Genomic DNA, 15,878 nt, shown 5'->3' with positions numbered 1-15,878 from the left:
GGTAGCATTTAAATTGAGCCAGGGAAGGCTGTGTGTCTTGTGCAAAGGCACTGGGGCAGAGACAAACCCAATGTGTTTGTAAGGCAGAAAATAGATCCACTGTGAGGGGAGAGGATGGGGAGGCCAGCAGGGACAGGTCGAGGAAAGGAACTTGGGCTTAATTCTAGGGGGTCCGTTGGAAGTGGGAAGCCTGGAAAAGTCATGGCCCATGATTCAGTTTCTTTTTCAAAGTTTCTTTGGGCTGTGGGAGCAACCCACAGCCCAAGCTGTGACGGAGGTCAAGCAGGAAGGCAGGGAGGTTGTTGCAGTTCTCCAGGCAGGGGACAGGTGCCTTGAGCCAGCGGGGCGAGAGGTGAATGGGGACGTGCTGTGAGGGAGCGTGATGGGGCTTCTGAAGAAGCAGGATGTAGGGAGGGAGGAACTGAGGCCCCGTTCTCCGTCTGAGCAGCTGTCCTCACAGGAGCCGTGGACTGAGCTGGGGGCAGACAGCGTGTCTGGGGCTGGGTGCGTGTTGACCATCTCAGGAGGCAGGTGCAGGTGGGACTGGGCTCGGGCACGGCCAGAGCTGGACAGTGCTAAGCTCATTGTTTGCCTTTGCTGTGAATACCGTGTGCTCCTTGAGAGAAGAGTCGAGGGACCGTCCCCCCAGGGATAGGAGTTCTGCGTGGCCTTAAAACACTGGCCCTCACGGGACTGTCTTCTCCTCTTTGCCTGAGAAAGCCACAGAGAGGAGCCTGTGGTCAGGTTTTTAGCTCATTTGGTTGAAGGAACCGTTTCCATCTAAGCCAGAGGAGCCCCCGCAGTGGGGGAGGGTGGATGTGCCCAGCTCAGAGCTGGCAGGACTGGTGACAGCTGTTACCACCGCTGTCGCTGGCCCCGGTGCCATCGGTGCTTTCGGGTCCTCGCTGCTCAGGGCTCTGGGGCCATTGGCAAGTGCGAGCAGCCCCCGGCCTCACATGAGTACAGGCTCCTGCCTGCGAGCCACAGGCCGCCCCTCGCGCGCCAGGCAGAGCCAGGTGGCCCACGTGAAGTGGGTTTTCACTTAAGCTTGGTGGGAGCCCAGGCCCGAGGAGTCAAGTGTAGGAGCCCCGTGGGAAGCTGCCCCAGACTGCGGCCAGCCCTGCGTTTAAGCCCTTGCTCCTGGTCCCTCCCCATCTTGCACTGGGCCCCGGAGGGACCCCAGAAGGGAGGCACCTGCAACTCCAAAGCCAGTGTCCACTGCTTCACGGAAGGGTCCTGAGGGGCCAGAGAGCATTGTGGGGGGCGCGGGGGCAGGCAGAGTCCAGGGCTCCTCCCTCAGCCGCAGCCAGGCTCAGGTCTCCTAGGGTTTTTTGAATGCGAACCGTAAGCGAATCCCCACCTTCGGACATCGGACGCTGGATCGACACCTGTTTTAAGGGCGATGAGACAGGCAGGCCCCCCGCGTCCTGGGTGCTCCAGGCTGCAATGTATGGGCTGTGTCACCTCCTCTTTGGGGCGATGCTCTGGCCCAAGAACTATTATTCTGCCCAAGTGACCCCCGAGCAGATGCATCCCCGGGCGTCTTCTGACCCCTTGCCTACCTCCGGTGCCCTGTCTGCTGCTCCAGAGGGAGGGGAGGGACAAGGGCTGCACCCAAGAGACCGCTGTGCGTGCTGCAGGGACGCTGCCCGGGGCGGAGGGTCTGGGCGCTGGCCCCGGGCTCTCTGGAGGCCACATCCCCTCTCACGTGTGCTCGAACGCACACAGGCACCACGTGCAGACACACGCACGCACGGACGTGCACACGTAGGCACACGAGGTACACGCAGACGGCCGGCCTCACTCGGCCACCCCGACCTCTCTCTGCAGACATCTTGGAGTACTACTTGGCCTGCTCGCCCCGTGCCTCCAACCCCTTCCAGCAGGTGAGTGATGGGGCTGCTCCTGCCCCGGTGCGGGCGGGAGGGGGCCACACGGGCCCTGACCCCCACGGCCCCCAACCCCTCTCAGACGTGATTGGACCCTGGGACCCGAGGAGCAGCTGGATGAAGGCCACACTGACATCACTAACTGCCCCTAGGGTCAGCGCCCTGATGCCCTCAGTGCAAGCCTTTTGGGGTAGACGGCCTACCGCCCCGAAATACCTGGCATTCCTTTCATTTCTTGGGTCCCCCTGGGTGGCCCTGCAGAGCGAAGCCAAGCGTCGCCCTGCGGGAGGGGTCCCGTGCCCACCTCTGGAATGACGGGACAGGTGTCGTCAGGGTGGAGTTTGGAGGGAAACCCTTCGGCCCCCTGCCTGTCACTCCACGTGACTGCATGGCCCTCTGGGGTCCTGAAAACCACCTGTTTCAGAGACACCATGTTTTTGGTGATCTGTCTCATCTCTGCGTACGTGGGCAGGCTCGCGGGGAGCCAGGAGGGGTGTCCCGCGGGCCCACAGAGCAGAGTGCCCACGGGCTGGCGCAGGCCCGGGGCAGTGGGACTGGCAGACCCGTGTGGGGGGGATGGCCCTGGGGTGGGAGAGACGGGCTGCCCCTGCCCCTGCCCGTCAGCTGCCTCTCTGTGGAGCAGAAGCTGTCTGGCAGCCACAAGGCGCTGGTGGAGATGCAGGGCGTCGTGGCCGAGCTGCTGAAGACCGTCCCCCGGGAGTACCCGGCCACCAAGGTGAGTGGGTGGGCAGCGGGCCAGCTGGGGAGCTAGAGGGCTAGATGCTGCGAGGGGCAGTGCCCCCTGCCGGGCTCCTGCGGAGGTCCCTGCCTCTTCCACACCCTTCCCGGCGGTGCCCTCCCTTCTCCCCTGCGTCCACCCTTCATCTCCCTGGATAATTGCGGGAGGCTTTTAAAAACAGGTCTGTTTACTTCTTTTTAACGTACGTATGTGTATACGTATTTCTCGGCGTTTGTTTATTTTTGAGAAAGAGAGAGCGCGAGCAGGGGAGGGGCAGAGAGAGGGAGTCACAGAACCCGAGGCGGGCCCCAGGCTCCGAGCCGTCAGCACAGAGCCCGACGCGGGGCTCCAACCCACGAGCCGTGAGATCATGACCTGAGCCGAAGTCGGACGCTCGACCGACTGAGCCCCCCAGGAGCCCCTCTATTTTTTATTTTTAAAGTGATGCATGCTGTTTGAATTAAAAGAAATAAGGAATAATAAGGAAAATAGGGACAGATGGGGGAACAAAGGAAGGTCCACCCCGAGCCCGTAGGGGTGTTCCGGGAATTGGAGGGCTGATGTTCTGGGGCCTGAGCACTTCACCCCACACCTTTGCTACCGTACTCCTGGCAAATCCCAGGCTCCCCGAGGGTGCCGGTCAGCCCGTGGGAACCCTGCCCGGCCCGTGCGCACCACTGCAGAGTGGGCACGGCTCGGCTCTCAGCCTTTTTTGTGTGACCAGCTGGATCTTCTGTAGTAAACTCATGAAATTTAAGAGCGCATGCATGTTACAGTTACTTCCTATTTCTGGTATAGCCGGGGCGTCCCCTGGGTGTTTTGCAATTAAGCGGATAGGTAGGTACGTCCTTGTGCCGGGGCCGCCAGAACAGACCGCACGCCGGGGGCTTAGACAGCAGAGATGGATTTCCCGACACTTCTGGAGGCTGGAGGTCAGGGGCACGGGCCAGGGCACGGGCAGGGCTGCGACCTCCTGAGGCCTCTCTCCATGGTGTATCCACACCACGTTCTCGTGTCCTCACGCCCGCGTCCCTCTGCGCGTGTCTGTGCCCCGACCTCTTACAAAGACGTCAGTCTTAGTGAATTGGGGCCCACCCTCGTGACCTCTGCTTACCCTAACTACCTCCTTAAAGGCTCCGTCTCCAAATACGCATTTTGAGGTATTGAGGGTTAGTAACGCATATGCAACGTGAATTTGGGGAGCAGGGACACAATTCAGCCCCTAATAAATAGTGAGTTTTGTCATCCTGAAATCCGTCTCTGACTCACAGAGCGTTCCTCGCATACGTGTTATAAAAGGCAGTGCTGGGGGGCGCCGGGGTGGCTCAGTCGGTTGAGCGTCTGACTTCGGCTCAGGTCATGATCTCGCGGGTTGTGAGTTCAAGCCCCGCGTCGGGCTCTGTGCTGACAGCTGGGAGCCCGAAGCCTGTTTCAGATTCTGTGTCTCCCTCTCTCTGCCCCTCCCCTGCTCGCACTCTGTCTCTGGCTCAAAAATAAATAAACATTAAAAAATAAAAAGGCAGTGCCAGGTCCAGTGGTCGATCTAGAGGAGTTGCTGTTGACCCTGAAATGTGTCTGTGAGGTCATCTCTCCACGGAGAAGATGTGGCTGGAGGTGCCCGTGTACACACAGACACACGTGTGCACGCACAGACATGCACACACATGCTACAGGATCCGGCTCGTTCTGTACAGAGGGTTCGGACGACGTTTTGTCATTTAAAATGCCATGAACACTTTCCCTTTCGCCATTCTGTAAACTTAGATTTGTAAAAGAACCAGACCCCCGTCAGAAGACACGCAGGTATTTGCCGCCTCTCCTGTTTTGACAGGCATCGGTGGGTCCTACTTTCCCTGCTCCACTCGAGTCCTCAACAGTCCCCCTGAGGCCAGGGCACAGACTCTGGGGTCATCGTTTCTAGAAGCCTGGGGTCCTCAGCGCCTGTTCCAAGACCACGGGTGTGGGTGGACAGATACATGGGGGCTCCCAGGGGCCTGTCCTCCTGACTGGTGCTGACCTCGTGTGGCGCGTGTCCCCCCAGGACCCCCTGCTCCGTGTCCAGGAGGTGCTGAACGGCACAGAGGTGAATCTGCAGCACCTCACCGCCCTGGTGGACTGTCGCAGCCTGCACCTGGTGAGGGCCGGCGGATAGGAGGGAGCAGCTGGGGGGCAGAAGGGAGCAGCTGGGGTTATGGAGCAGGAGGGAGCAACTAGGTGCAGGAGGGAGCAGCTGGGGACAGGAGGGAGCAGCTGGGGGACAGGAGGGAGCAGCTGGGGGGCAGGAGGGAGCAGCTGGGGGACAGGAGGGAGCAGCTGGGGGGCAGGAGGGAGCAGCTGGGGGCAGAAGGGAGCAGCTGGGGTTATGGAGCAGGAGGGAGAAGCTGGGTGCAGGAGGGAGCAGCTGGGGGCAGAAGGGAGCAGCTGGGGTTATGGAGCAGGAGGGAGCAGCTGGGGGCAGGAGGGAGCAGCTGGGGGCAGGAGGGAGCAGCTGGGGTTATGGAGCAGGAGGGAGAAGCTGGGTGCAGGAGGGAGCAGCTGGGGGGCAGGAGGGAGCAGAGGGGGGCAGGAGGGAGCAGCTGGATGCAGGAGGGAGCAGCTGGGTGGCAGGAGGGAGCAGCTGGGTGGCAGGAGGGAGCAGCTGGGGGCAGGAGGGAGCAGCTGGGGGCAGAAGGGAGCAGCTGGGGTTATGGAGCAGGAGGGAGAAGCTGGGTGCAGGAGGGAGCAGCTGGGGGCAGGAGGGAGCAGCTGGGGGGCAGAAGGGAGCAGCTGGGGTTATGGAGCAGGAGGGAGCAGCTGGGGGCAGGAGGGAGCAGCTGGGGGCAGAGGGAGCAGCTGGGGGGTAGAAGGGAGCAGCTGGGGGCAGGAGGGAGCAGCTGGGGGGCAGGAGGGAGCAGCTGGGGGGCAGGAGGGAGCAGAGGGGGGCAGGAGGGAGCAGCTGGATGCAGGAGGGAGCAGCTGGGTGGCAGGAGGGAGCAGCTGGGTGGCAGGAGGGAGCAGCTGGGGGCAGGAGGGAGCAGCTGGGGTTATGGAGCAGGAGGGAGCAGCTGGGGGCAGGAGGGAGCAGCTGGGGGCAGGAGGGAGCAGCTGGGGGGCAAGAGGGAGCAGCTGGGGTTATGGAGCAGGAGGGAGAAGCTGGGTGCAGGAGGGAGCAGCTGGGGGGCAGGAGGGAGCAGAGGGGGGCGGGAGGGAGCAGCTGGATGCAGGAGGGAGCAGCTGGGTGGCAGGAGGGAGCAGCTGGGTGGCAGGAGGGAGCAGCTGGGGGCAGGAGGGAGCAGCTGGGGGCAGGAGGGAGCAGCTGGGGTTATGGAGCAGGAGGGAACAGCTGGGTGCAGGAGGGAGCAGCTGGGGGGCAGGAGGGAGCAGCTGGGGTTATGGAGCAGGAGGGAACAGCTGGGTGCAGGAGGGAGCAGCTGGGGGCAGGAGGGAGCAGCTGGGGGCAGGAGGGAGCAGCAGGGGGCAGGAGGGAGCAGCTGGGGGGCAGGAGGAAGCAGCTGGGCTTATGGAGCAGGAGGTCGCAGCTGGGGGGCAGGAGGGAGCAGCTGGGGGGCAGGAGGGAGCAGCTGGTTGCAGGAGGGAGCAGCTGGGGTTATGGAGCAGGAGGGAGCAGCTGGGGGCAGGAGGGAGCAGCTGGGTGCAGGAGGGAGCAGCTGGGGTTATGGAGCAGGAGGGAGCAGCTGGGGGCAGGAGGGAGCAGCTGGGGGCAGGAGGGAGCAGCTGGGGTTATGGAGCAGGAGGGAGCAGCTGGGGGCAGGAGGGAGCAGCTGGGGTTATGGAGCAGGAGGGAGCAGCTGGGGGGCAGGAGGGAGCAGCTGGGGGGCAGGAGGGAGCAGCTGGGGGCAGGAGGGAGTAGCTGGGGGGCAGGAGGGAGCAGCTGGGGTTATGGAGCAGGAGGGAGCAGCTGGGGGCAGGAGGGAGCAGCTGGGTGCAGGAGGGAGCAGCTGGGGTTATGGAGCAGGAGGGAGCAGCTGGGTGGCAGGAGGGAGCAGCTGGGGGCAGGAGGGAGCAGCTGGGGTTATGGAGCAGGAGGGAGCAGCTGGTGGCAGGAGGGAGCAGCTGGGGTTATGGAGCAGCTGGGGGCAGGAGGGAGCAGCTGGGGGGCAGGAGGGAGCAGTTGGGGGCAGGAGGGAGCAGCTGGGGGGCAGGAGGGAGCAGCTGGGAGGCAGGAGGTCACAGCTGGGGGGCAGGAGGGAGCAGCTGGGGTTATGGAGCAGGAGGGAGCAGCTGGGGGGCAGGAGGGAGCAGCTGGGGGGCAGGAGGGAGCAGCTGGGGGCAGGAGGGAGCAGCTGGGGGGCAGGAGGGAGCAGCTGGGGGCAGGAGGGAGCAGCTGGGGGGCAGGAGGGAGCAGCTGGGGGCAGGAGGGAGCACCTGGACGGGCAGTGGGAACAGCAGGTAGTAGCTTGAGGGTCAGGGGAACAGATGGGAGCAGCGGGGGGGTGTGGGGCCTCAGGAGAACGGGAGCTGACCGGAGGGTGGTGAAGTCCAGGGCGGTCCGGGCTGCCGCGTGCCGGGCCGAGGCTCTGGCGCGTCCCGTCTCAGCCCGCCCTCCCTGTCTCCCTCCCGGTCCGTGTGGCCTTGCTGTTGCCGGGCCGTCTGGCCTCAGGACTACGTGCAGGCCCTGACGGGCTTCTGCTATGACGGCGTCGAGGGCCTCATCTACCTGGCCCTCTTCTCCTTCGTCACAGCCCTCATGTTCAGCTCCGTTGTCTGCAGTGTGCCACACACCTGGCAGCAGAAAAGGTGAGGGGCTCAGAGCTGGCCTCAGGCCATCCCGCGTGCCGGGTGTTTTAGGGACGCGCCTCTGGACAGCCGTGTTCTGGTGCCCGGAGACAGGAGCAAACGCCCCCTCTGCTCCGGACACTCTGCAAGCCTCCGCAGCGCTCTGAGAGTAGAGAGGAGCTCCCGGCCCAGGTGACGTGCGAGTCCAGAGCAGGCGGGGAGAGCCGGGGCGTCCTTGCTGCCGGTGCTGGCTCCGTGCCCCACACCCTTCCCCGCCCCTGACCGGCTGGCCTCGGGGTGTCTCGTCCGTCTCCCCGCCCCGGGGCGTAGATGTGCAGGGCTGGCGCGTGGAAAGAGCAGCTGGTTGGCCGTGGGGACTCGGAGCTTCTACAAGGGAAGGCCCCAGGTGGCCACGGCCTCCGTGGCCCGTTTAGCCGGGTGACCGGGATGGCCGCTACTACCCACGGGGCCGTGACGCTCTTGTCTTTGAAGTGGGGTGCCCGGGAGCCCCTGCCTTAGTCTCCCTGATCGGTACTAGGTTGAGTGGTCTCCGGAGGAACCGGGCCCATCGCCTTGCCTGGGCCCCACACTTCATCGCCCAGACTCCCCGCCTCCCTTCCCACTTATTTGGGCCGTGGCTGCTTCTTGGTGGCCTGGCTCAGAGGACAGGCAGCTTAGCTCAGATCTCTTCCCTCTGTCTGGATTTCTACTCCGTTGTTTCCTGTGGTGATCCTGCCAGTAGTGGTGTTGGTGATGATGGTGGTGATGGGGACAACGGGGGTGGTGATGATGGTGATGGTGGTGGTGGTGGTGGCGGTAATAACGATGGCAGCTGCAGGGAAGTGGCTGAGAGGACAGACCTGGAATCACGTTCCCTGGATCCAGATCCCGGTTCTGCCTTTGCTTATAGGATGACCCCGGGCAAGTCACTTGAGCACTCTGGGCCTCCGGCGCCCTAACTGTAAACGCGGGTTGTAAAGAGCCCGCCTCTTGGGGTCGGGTAGGCACTAGATGAACCGCTCCGTGTAAGGGCTTAGCCCCGGGCACGGCTGGGAATGGACACATTCGCCAGCTGCTACCACTGTCCTGCTCCTCTCGCTGCAAGGGGCTCAGGGAGGACGCTGTACGCTCGCGGTCACCCAGCTGGTGGTCAGGAGGCGGGACAGGAGCGCAGGCCTGGCTGACCTAGGCCAACACCACCAGGCAGCCCCGCCTCGAGTCCAGTCTGGGAGCGTACCGGACGCGCGGGGCCTGCGGGTGCGCCAGAGGCCTGGCCCCGGCCGCCCGCTTTGCCTCATCTCACCCCGCCTCGCCCCGCCTCGCCCTGCAGCTCCCTGGGCACAGTGGGTAGGAAACGTGCAGCAGAGCAAGAGGGCTGGGCTCAGGCCTCCCGGGGACGCACAGTCCCCGTGGGCTCAGGCCACCCAGAGATGCAGGCAGACACCTGCAGGGCCAAGAGAGGCCACCCCCACTTCCGGGCACCCCACTCTCTGCCCCGCGGGAGGGACCGTGGCCCCTCGTGCTCATAGGCAGACCGCATCCGGGTGTACAGGCTGAGGCACGGGGCCCTCGGCGCCCCCGTCTCAGAGGATGAAGCCAGGGTGACCTGCCCACGGTCCCGTAGTCCATACCTGACCAAGCCGGGGTCGGAACGAGGTGTGTCTGCATCCGAGCCAACCCCACACGGGCCTGGCGGCTGGCCGCCTCGGGTCCGGGTCTGAACCCGCGCCGGGTGTCCTTCCCTGCAGAGGCCCCGACGAAGATGGGGAGGAGGAGGCGGCCCCGGGGCCCAGGCAGGCACACGACAGCCTCTACCGCGTGCACATGCCCAGCCTGTACAGCTGCGGGAGCAGCTACGGCAGTGAGACCAGCATCCCAGCTGCGGCCCACACCGTCAGCAACGCCCCGGTCACCGAGTACATGTGAGCTGCGCCGGGAGCCGGAGGGGGGTGGGTAGGCGGGGACGGGGGCGCAGGCCGTGCGGAGCTCCGTGTGCCCCGCTGCGGGAGAACCTGGGAGGGCCAGAGCAGGGGCCGGTCGGGCAGTCAGAAGGGGCCTCCCTGGGCGCTGCCCGGGCTCGGGGCGGGGTCGCCCAGGCAAACCAGGCTCGCGGCCACGATGAGGCTACTCGGTTAGGTGGAGGGTGTGTGCGAAGGGTGTGGGGATGCCGTGGCCGACAGCCCGGGGCCGCCCGCGTGGTGGGCGGGCCTCCGGGTGGGCTCTGGCTGGGCCGAGGCAGCCTTGGGTCGAGCCCTGGGTTACTGTGCCAGGGTCACGGGCGCCTCAGGCCCTTGCTGGGGGCCGCATGCAGGGTGGCAACGAGAACGCACAGGGCTGGAGAGGGCCGGGCACAGGTCGGTGGGCACAGAGTCTGCCTGGCTCCAGAAGGGTCTCTGCTCGGCCGGCGGCCGCTCACAGCCCCTCTCCCCTCACGACCGCAGGAGCCAGAATGCCAACTTCCAGAACCCCCGCTGTGAGAACACGCCCCTCATCGGACGCGAGTCCCCGCCGCCCTCAGTAAGTCTCAGGCCGGGGCGGGGGTGCTGCGCGGCTGCCTCGGCGGTCATGTCGCTCTCGCGGGCAGTGCGGGCCCGGCAGGGTGGCGAGGAGCCTCCAGTGCTGGGGCCGGAGGAGGCGGGGCCGGGTGGGCCCACGAGCTGGCCTTGAAGGTACCCTGTGCCCCAGCCGCCTGGCGGGCCAGCTCGACCCTGAGGGGCCCTGGCTTCTCCTTTCTCACGCGGGCCCGCTTCCTTTCATTTCCTCCGTTGACTCCCTGAGCTCGGCCCGGGACTCAGCCTCTGGCACTTCCAGCCGCTGTCCCCTCTGGCCTCGCTGAGACAGAAAAGAGGGGACAGGGTGGTTTGGCACCCAAGAGAAGGAAGTTGCAGACTGACGGGCCCCGGTGGCCTTGCTGGACGAGGTGGGCTGCAGAGGACAGGGCCAGAGAGGCTGAAGGCCACCCGCCTTCAGAGGTGGGCGCGTGCGCGGTGGCCCCGTCCTGCCCTGCAGCCGCCAGGGCGCCCTCGACCCGGACCAGGGCCGTGTGGGCTCGCGGGCCAGGTAGCCCTCGTCATCGGCACCGTGCTCTGGCCCCCCACAGCCTGCTGCGGGCGGGGCCTACACCCCGGCGTTGAGGCCGCCCTCTCTCTCTCTCTCTCCTGCACCCCTCCCGCCCCGGGCCCTCCTAGCGCTATCTGGCAGGCTGGCAGTTTAAGCCCATGGATAGTGCCCGAACGCTGTGGTGGCCGTGCCCTCAGAGTGACAGGTACTGACCCGCCCCAGGTGCCCTGCCCTGCACCGCCTGCCCACTGCGCCTCTCTCCGCCTCATGCTGTCGGCTCACTGCTACCCCCTCAGCAGCGCGGGCCCTGGGCCCACGTGACGCGCCCCAGGGCCGTCACAGCTCAGCAGCTGCCGGGCCAGCTCCGGGTCCTTACAAGCCTGTGAGCTCGTGAGCCCCCAGCCCAACCAGAGACCTCGTGCCGGCCTCCGGCCCGTGACCCTCACCTCAGGGGCAGTGAGCCCCCCTCCCTGCCCCCGGCCCAGCTGCAGATGGCCCCGGCCCCTCTTGTCACCTGCCAGCAAGGAGACCATCTACCAGGCCCCTGGTGTGCCTGCGCCTGGCGCCTGGGCTCAGGGAGGCAGAACACGGATGAGGTGGCACCCCGGGGTGCCCTTGGGGTGCCACCGTGCATGTTCAGAAGTGCACACAGGCGCATGCAGGCAAGCGCGCAAGCTGTCCCCGGCCGTGCCCACACGTCTGCGCGGGCCTGCTTGGGCTCCTTCAGGGCTCTGGGGTGCCGTCCCCCTCCCCTGCCGCTTGCCCGGGGGACGACACGGCTCCCTGGTGCCCACTGCTCCTCCCCCTGATGCTGTGTCCTGGCCAGCCGCCCGGCACTCTCGCCTTCTTCCCCACCTGGAGTGCCAGGAGGGCTCTAGGGACCAGGGAGCATCGTCCCTCCCCATCTGGGGACTCGGGAGGGGTCAGCGCAGGGCTGTGGGGTCAGCCTGCGCAGGCTCCCTGACCCCGGCAACCCTTGGCGCTTGGCCTGGCCTTCGTCCGCGTCCCCTTGGGCTTGTGGCCCTTTGCACCCTGCCTGGCCGCAGCACACGCCTCCTGTGTGTGTGCTCATCGTGAGCGACCCCCGCGCACGCACACGCGCGCGCGCACACACACACACACACACACACACGCTTCAGGTTGGACGAGTGGCGGCCAAGACACGCCGTCCGTGCCCTCCCTCCAGGCGCCTCTGTCCCTGCGTCTAGGAGCTGGGAGGAGCCCGCAGCCCCACAGCCCATGTGACCTTCGGGGTCTCCTTTCCTGGGGCGATGGGGCAGAGTGGCCGTGGGGCCTCCTCCTTCCCAGGGCCTGACCCGCTCTGAAAGCCTGACTCCACCCTTGCATGATGGTCTCCCGCTGGGGCAGGAGTCTCCACGCGTCCCCTCAGCCCAGCCCTGGAAGGCAACCTCGACTGAGTGCACTCCTGTGCCCGGGAGGGGAGCCTGGGGCGTGGGGGCTGGCCTCCGCTCGTGGAGCCCGCCGGCCACTCCCGAGCCCTTCCACCGGGGCTCCGTCAGCCGGGCCACCGCCCTCCTGTCCCACCCTCGGGTTGCTCCTGGCTCACCTCGCCAAGGCCTTCGTGTGGCTGCGTCCGCTGCCCTGCTGACCCCCTCTTCCCCTTGTCTCCCTCCAGTACACCTCCAGCATGAGAGCCAAATACCTCGCCACCAGCCAGCCTCGCCCCGACTCCAGCGGCAGCGGCCACTAGACTGCCCCGGCCGGCCACCCGCCCGCGTGCCAATTGCCCCGCCCTCCCCGTGCCAGCACTGCCGCTTCCACCCGCGACCACTCGCCGGACCCTCCACACGCACGCCAGGCCCGCTGCCGGCTCCTTTGCGGCCCCCCTTCCCTCCCCTCCCCTCCCCTCCCCTCCTTGCAGGGGTATGGAGATGAGGAACTCCGGGCCCGCGCCCTCTCCTCGGGCCACGCGCCTGGACGCCTGTGAGCGATGCCACCGACGCGGGGCCCTCGCCCCCCACGCCTGTCCGCCTCTGAGGACCTGCATTTGCAGAGCCCTTCCCTGGGCCGGCCCCGGCGCTGTGTCCCTGCCACCTGCCCTGCAGCACGCCGACCCTGTGGACGCCCGCGTTCTCCGGCTCGCACCCCAGCCTGCCCCTCCCCTCCCGCATCTCTGTGCTCCCGAGGCTTCTGTCCACAGGCTGTGCGGCAGCCCCGCTGTGCCTGGCACCCGGAGGGGCCTAGGCTCGCACCTGCCCGCCGGGCTCCTGTGCGGAGAGCCCCCGGGGCGCCTCCGTGGCTCTTCCTTTTCTCTCCACCTGAACACAGGCCCCTCCTGTCGCTGCCAGAAGCCTCTCAGGGAGGCTCCGCTTCCTCTGCCTCCGGCCCAGCACTGCTCTCTCCCTCAGCGCCCACCCTGCCCGCAGGGCCCAGCCCCCCACAGCGGCGGGAGGATGGCAGGTGCCGCGCTGAGCCCCGGCCGCACACTCAGTGCTGGCCACCTTCTTGGTGCCAAACCCCCTCCCCCACCCCAAGACTTGGCAGCTTGTCTGGTTCGTTTTTGCACTAACCACCTTTGTCACCCTAGGGCAGGCGGACTGCGGGCCGGGCAGCCCTCCCTTCTCGGTTCCCTCTCTGTCTAGGACAGGCGCGGTGTCCCGTGCCGGGCCGTGGGGCTGGACCCGAGCTGGCTGTGAACGTGCCCTCGGCCCCTGCTGCCCCTCTTGGGACTAACCACTAACTTCACCCAGCCTCCGCGGGCACCCCTGGCCGATCCAGAGCCAGCAAGTGTCACCCTGAGTCCGGGCCAGAGATGAGGCCTAAGCCGGCCGGCTGGGAGTCAAGCTGGAGTAGCCGTTTCTTCTCGGGGTGCTGCTGGGGAAAGGGCTGTAGACTGACAGGCAGCCCAGGAGCCTCGAGAGCCGTCCCTGGGCAGGTGCTGCCCCAGGATGACTGTGTCCTAGGGAACGAATGTCCCTTAGGCTGTAGGACCGAGGTCCCTGCGGCCTCAGTCTCCCTACCTGTGAAGTGGGAACAAGGCTTCCCTAAGGTGCTTTGGCTTTAGTGTACAATGTTTGCTGTGTTTCCTGCCATGGAGGGTGGGCCACCCCCAAATCAGGATGGGAAGTCCCCTGCCAGTCCCAGTCTTGGCCTAGCCAGCCTGAAACGGAGAGGCTCTGGCCTGTGTGTCAAGCCAGGGGCAGCAGAGTACCACCGACAGGCACGTGTGAGGGCCTGGGCCAGGGTCCTGCGGTGGGAGGTGGGCAGCTGGCCAAGCAGCTTACAGACATGTGGGCTCTTCCTTCCAGAGCGGGGGCGATGCCCTGCCCCGGGACAGGCCCGGGGACAGGCCGCCTGCCCTTCCTCCACGATCCTCTCTGTGCTGGTGTCTGGGACCAAAAGGGCAGGTGGGCTGGAGGCCAGGCCGCATCTGCCCCGCCCCTGGGGCAAACCCCTGACCCGGGGAGGGAGGGAAGTGAGCAGGCAAACACTGGGGTGCCCCAGGTGGTCCTGGCGTCTGAGCCCGTGGGCATGGGCAAACCTCACCACAGGGCACTGTGTGCCCCGGGCCCGGCCCAGCCGTTGTTCGAGGCGCCCGCGGCACACCTGCCCAGCTTTTCCTCCGGGCTCCACCGGTGCCGAGAGCGTTCCGGGCCCGGGGTCGGGGGGAGGCCCCGGCAGCCCCGCCCGGTGCCACCGCTCTCCACCGCTGCTCAGAAGCACAGTCGGCTGACCGCGGCCCTGGGAGGCCGCCCGCAATGTGAATGTACATAGCATGAGAGGCGGGCGCTGCCCGGACAGGCTGTGGACCGCGGCTGTCCCGGGAGTACCCTCCGTGCGTTGTGTGCGTGAGTGCCTGCCCCGTCTGTGACGTCCTCACGTTCTTCTACTCACCGAGGTTGGAGAAAGGAAAAGGAGAGTGATTCCGAGGGGCTCACACCCAAGCCTCAGTCTCTGGAGGGGAGCAAGTCCTACTATTGGTTTCCTTTCGTTCCAAGTGTTCAGGGTCCCCTTCCTAACCCCCATCCCAGTGACTTCTCCACATCCCTTCCCAACCCTGCACCACTGGGCCTCGCTTCCCACAGGCCCTTGACAAAGTGGGTAGCAGGTGGGAGGGAGGGTTCCCCCGGGGCCTTGAAGCGCCCCTTCCCCCCCCACCCCCACCCCAGCAGGGTCCAGCTGGCTCCCAGGCCCCAGACAGGTTGGGCAAGTGGGAGGCAGGGTCCGACCGGGACACCTGGCTGATGGGACTCCCCGTGCCAGCATCCACTGCCCCTGGGTCCCCTGCCACATCACCCACCCCATCTCACTATGCAATTCCAGCCCAAGTACCATCCCCTCCCTACCTGGGACCCTTGCCCCGCCCCAGATGGGTGGGGGGCCTCCCTGGGGCGCAGCTGGGGGGCAGGCAGGGGGCGGGCAGGGACGTCCTATTTAGCCGTGATGGTTGCGTCTGTGCCACTTTGTTACATATAACCTGTCATTCAATATGATTTTGTTAAGATTCCGACCCTCCCGGCCCCTCTCCTGGCCCTGCACCCTCTCCCCAGTGTGATTAGTGCCCTGAGCGGGAAGGGGGAACTGAGGCCTGAACCATTTGGCATCTTCCTCCAGAATCTTCCTCCGACCTCCATAGGGCCAAGGCTGTATGTGCTGTCGCTGTGTTTTTTATTTTTATTTTTGGTTTTGGTTTTGGTTTTTTTAACTGGGTTTGGGGTTTGATTTTTATTTCTTTGGGGGCTTTATTTTTCTTGGCAAATAACTAAAAATCTCGTCAATGTAATTTCTGTGGTTTCTATTCAGCTTGGGTTTCATGTTTTAAAATAAACACATTTTAAAAAACAAGCCTCTCTTCCTGAGTTGATTGGGCTCCTGCCGGAGTTTGTGGGCAGTGTGGTCACATGTTGGGAGCCAAAAGACCCCCGGGGGGTGGGGGAGGCCCAGTCGTGGCCGGGGAGCCCACCCAGGTGGGGCTTCATGAGATGGGCACCAACAGTGGACTTGACACCTTAAAAGCCTCACCCTGCAGTCTGGACGTGCACTGGAGCAGCCCGGGGGGACGGGACGCCTGTGTGGAGGCCCCTCCGGCCACCTGGAGAGGTGACAGGCCTGGCCCAGGGCAGGGGTGTTGGAGGCAGGCCAGGTGGGTCCCCTTGGAGGAGCATTTCCTGAGCCCCCCAGAGATGGGGCTCAGAGCACTTCCCCTGGGGGCATCTCCAGCCACGGGCCTCGCCGGAGTCCTTCCTCTCGGGTGGGTGGGATGGTGGTGGGAAAAGGAGAAAAGGAGCCCTGGTGTGTGCCCGGGCCCCGGCCCCTGCCCCCTGGCCACTCCTGCCGACCCAACCCAACCAAACGAACAAGACACACAGAGGTGGTTTCTCCTCGCCCAGCAACAGCCCAGCCAATGAGAAGCCATACTTCTCAGCCAATGAGAGGCCTCCATTCCGCTCTCCTCCAATGGGCTCCTGTCCCGAACAGCCTCCCCACCCCCCCCTCACACACCCCCCCCCCCC

General features: G+C 65.7%; 1 protein-coding gene across 2 annotated transcripts in view; it reads left to right on the top strand.

The window, feature by feature from the left end:
* Positions 1-15,210, top strand: part of TTYH3 (tweety family member 3) — a 32,331-nt gene extending 17,121 nt beyond the window's left edge. The window contains exons 8-15 of one of the 2 annotated variants that reach the window (XM_045461994.1): positions 1,831-1,886; positions 2,533-2,625; positions 4,670-4,762; positions 7,229-7,365; positions 9,093-9,266; positions 9,786-9,861; positions 10,533-10,609; positions 12,041-15,210. In XM_045461994.1, coding sequence (XP_045317950.1) covers positions 1,831-1,886; positions 2,533-2,625; positions 4,670-4,762; positions 7,229-7,365; positions 9,093-9,266; positions 9,786-9,861; positions 10,533-10,609; positions 12,041-12,056 — 722 coding nt within the window. In that variant the 3' untranslated portion in view covers positions 12,057-15,210. The remainder of the gene's footprint in view (positions 1-1,830; positions 1,887-2,532; positions 2,626-4,669; positions 4,763-7,228; positions 7,366-9,092; positions 9,267-9,785; positions 9,862-10,532; positions 10,610-12,040) is intronic. The other variant, XM_045461995.1, reaches the window with a different exon arrangement.
* Positions 15,211-15,878: the final 668 nt, after the last annotated feature.

The sequence above is a fragment of the Leopardus geoffroyi genome, chromosome E3 (assembly GCF_018350155.1).
Source record: "Leopardus geoffroyi isolate Oge1 chromosome E3, O.geoffroyi_Oge1_pat1.0, whole genome shotgun sequence".
NCBI lineage: Eukaryota > Metazoa > Chordata > Mammalia > Carnivora > Felidae > Leopardus > Leopardus geoffroyi.
Note: the sequence above shows the minus strand (reverse complement) of the source record. Positions and strands in the feature narration are given on the sequence as shown.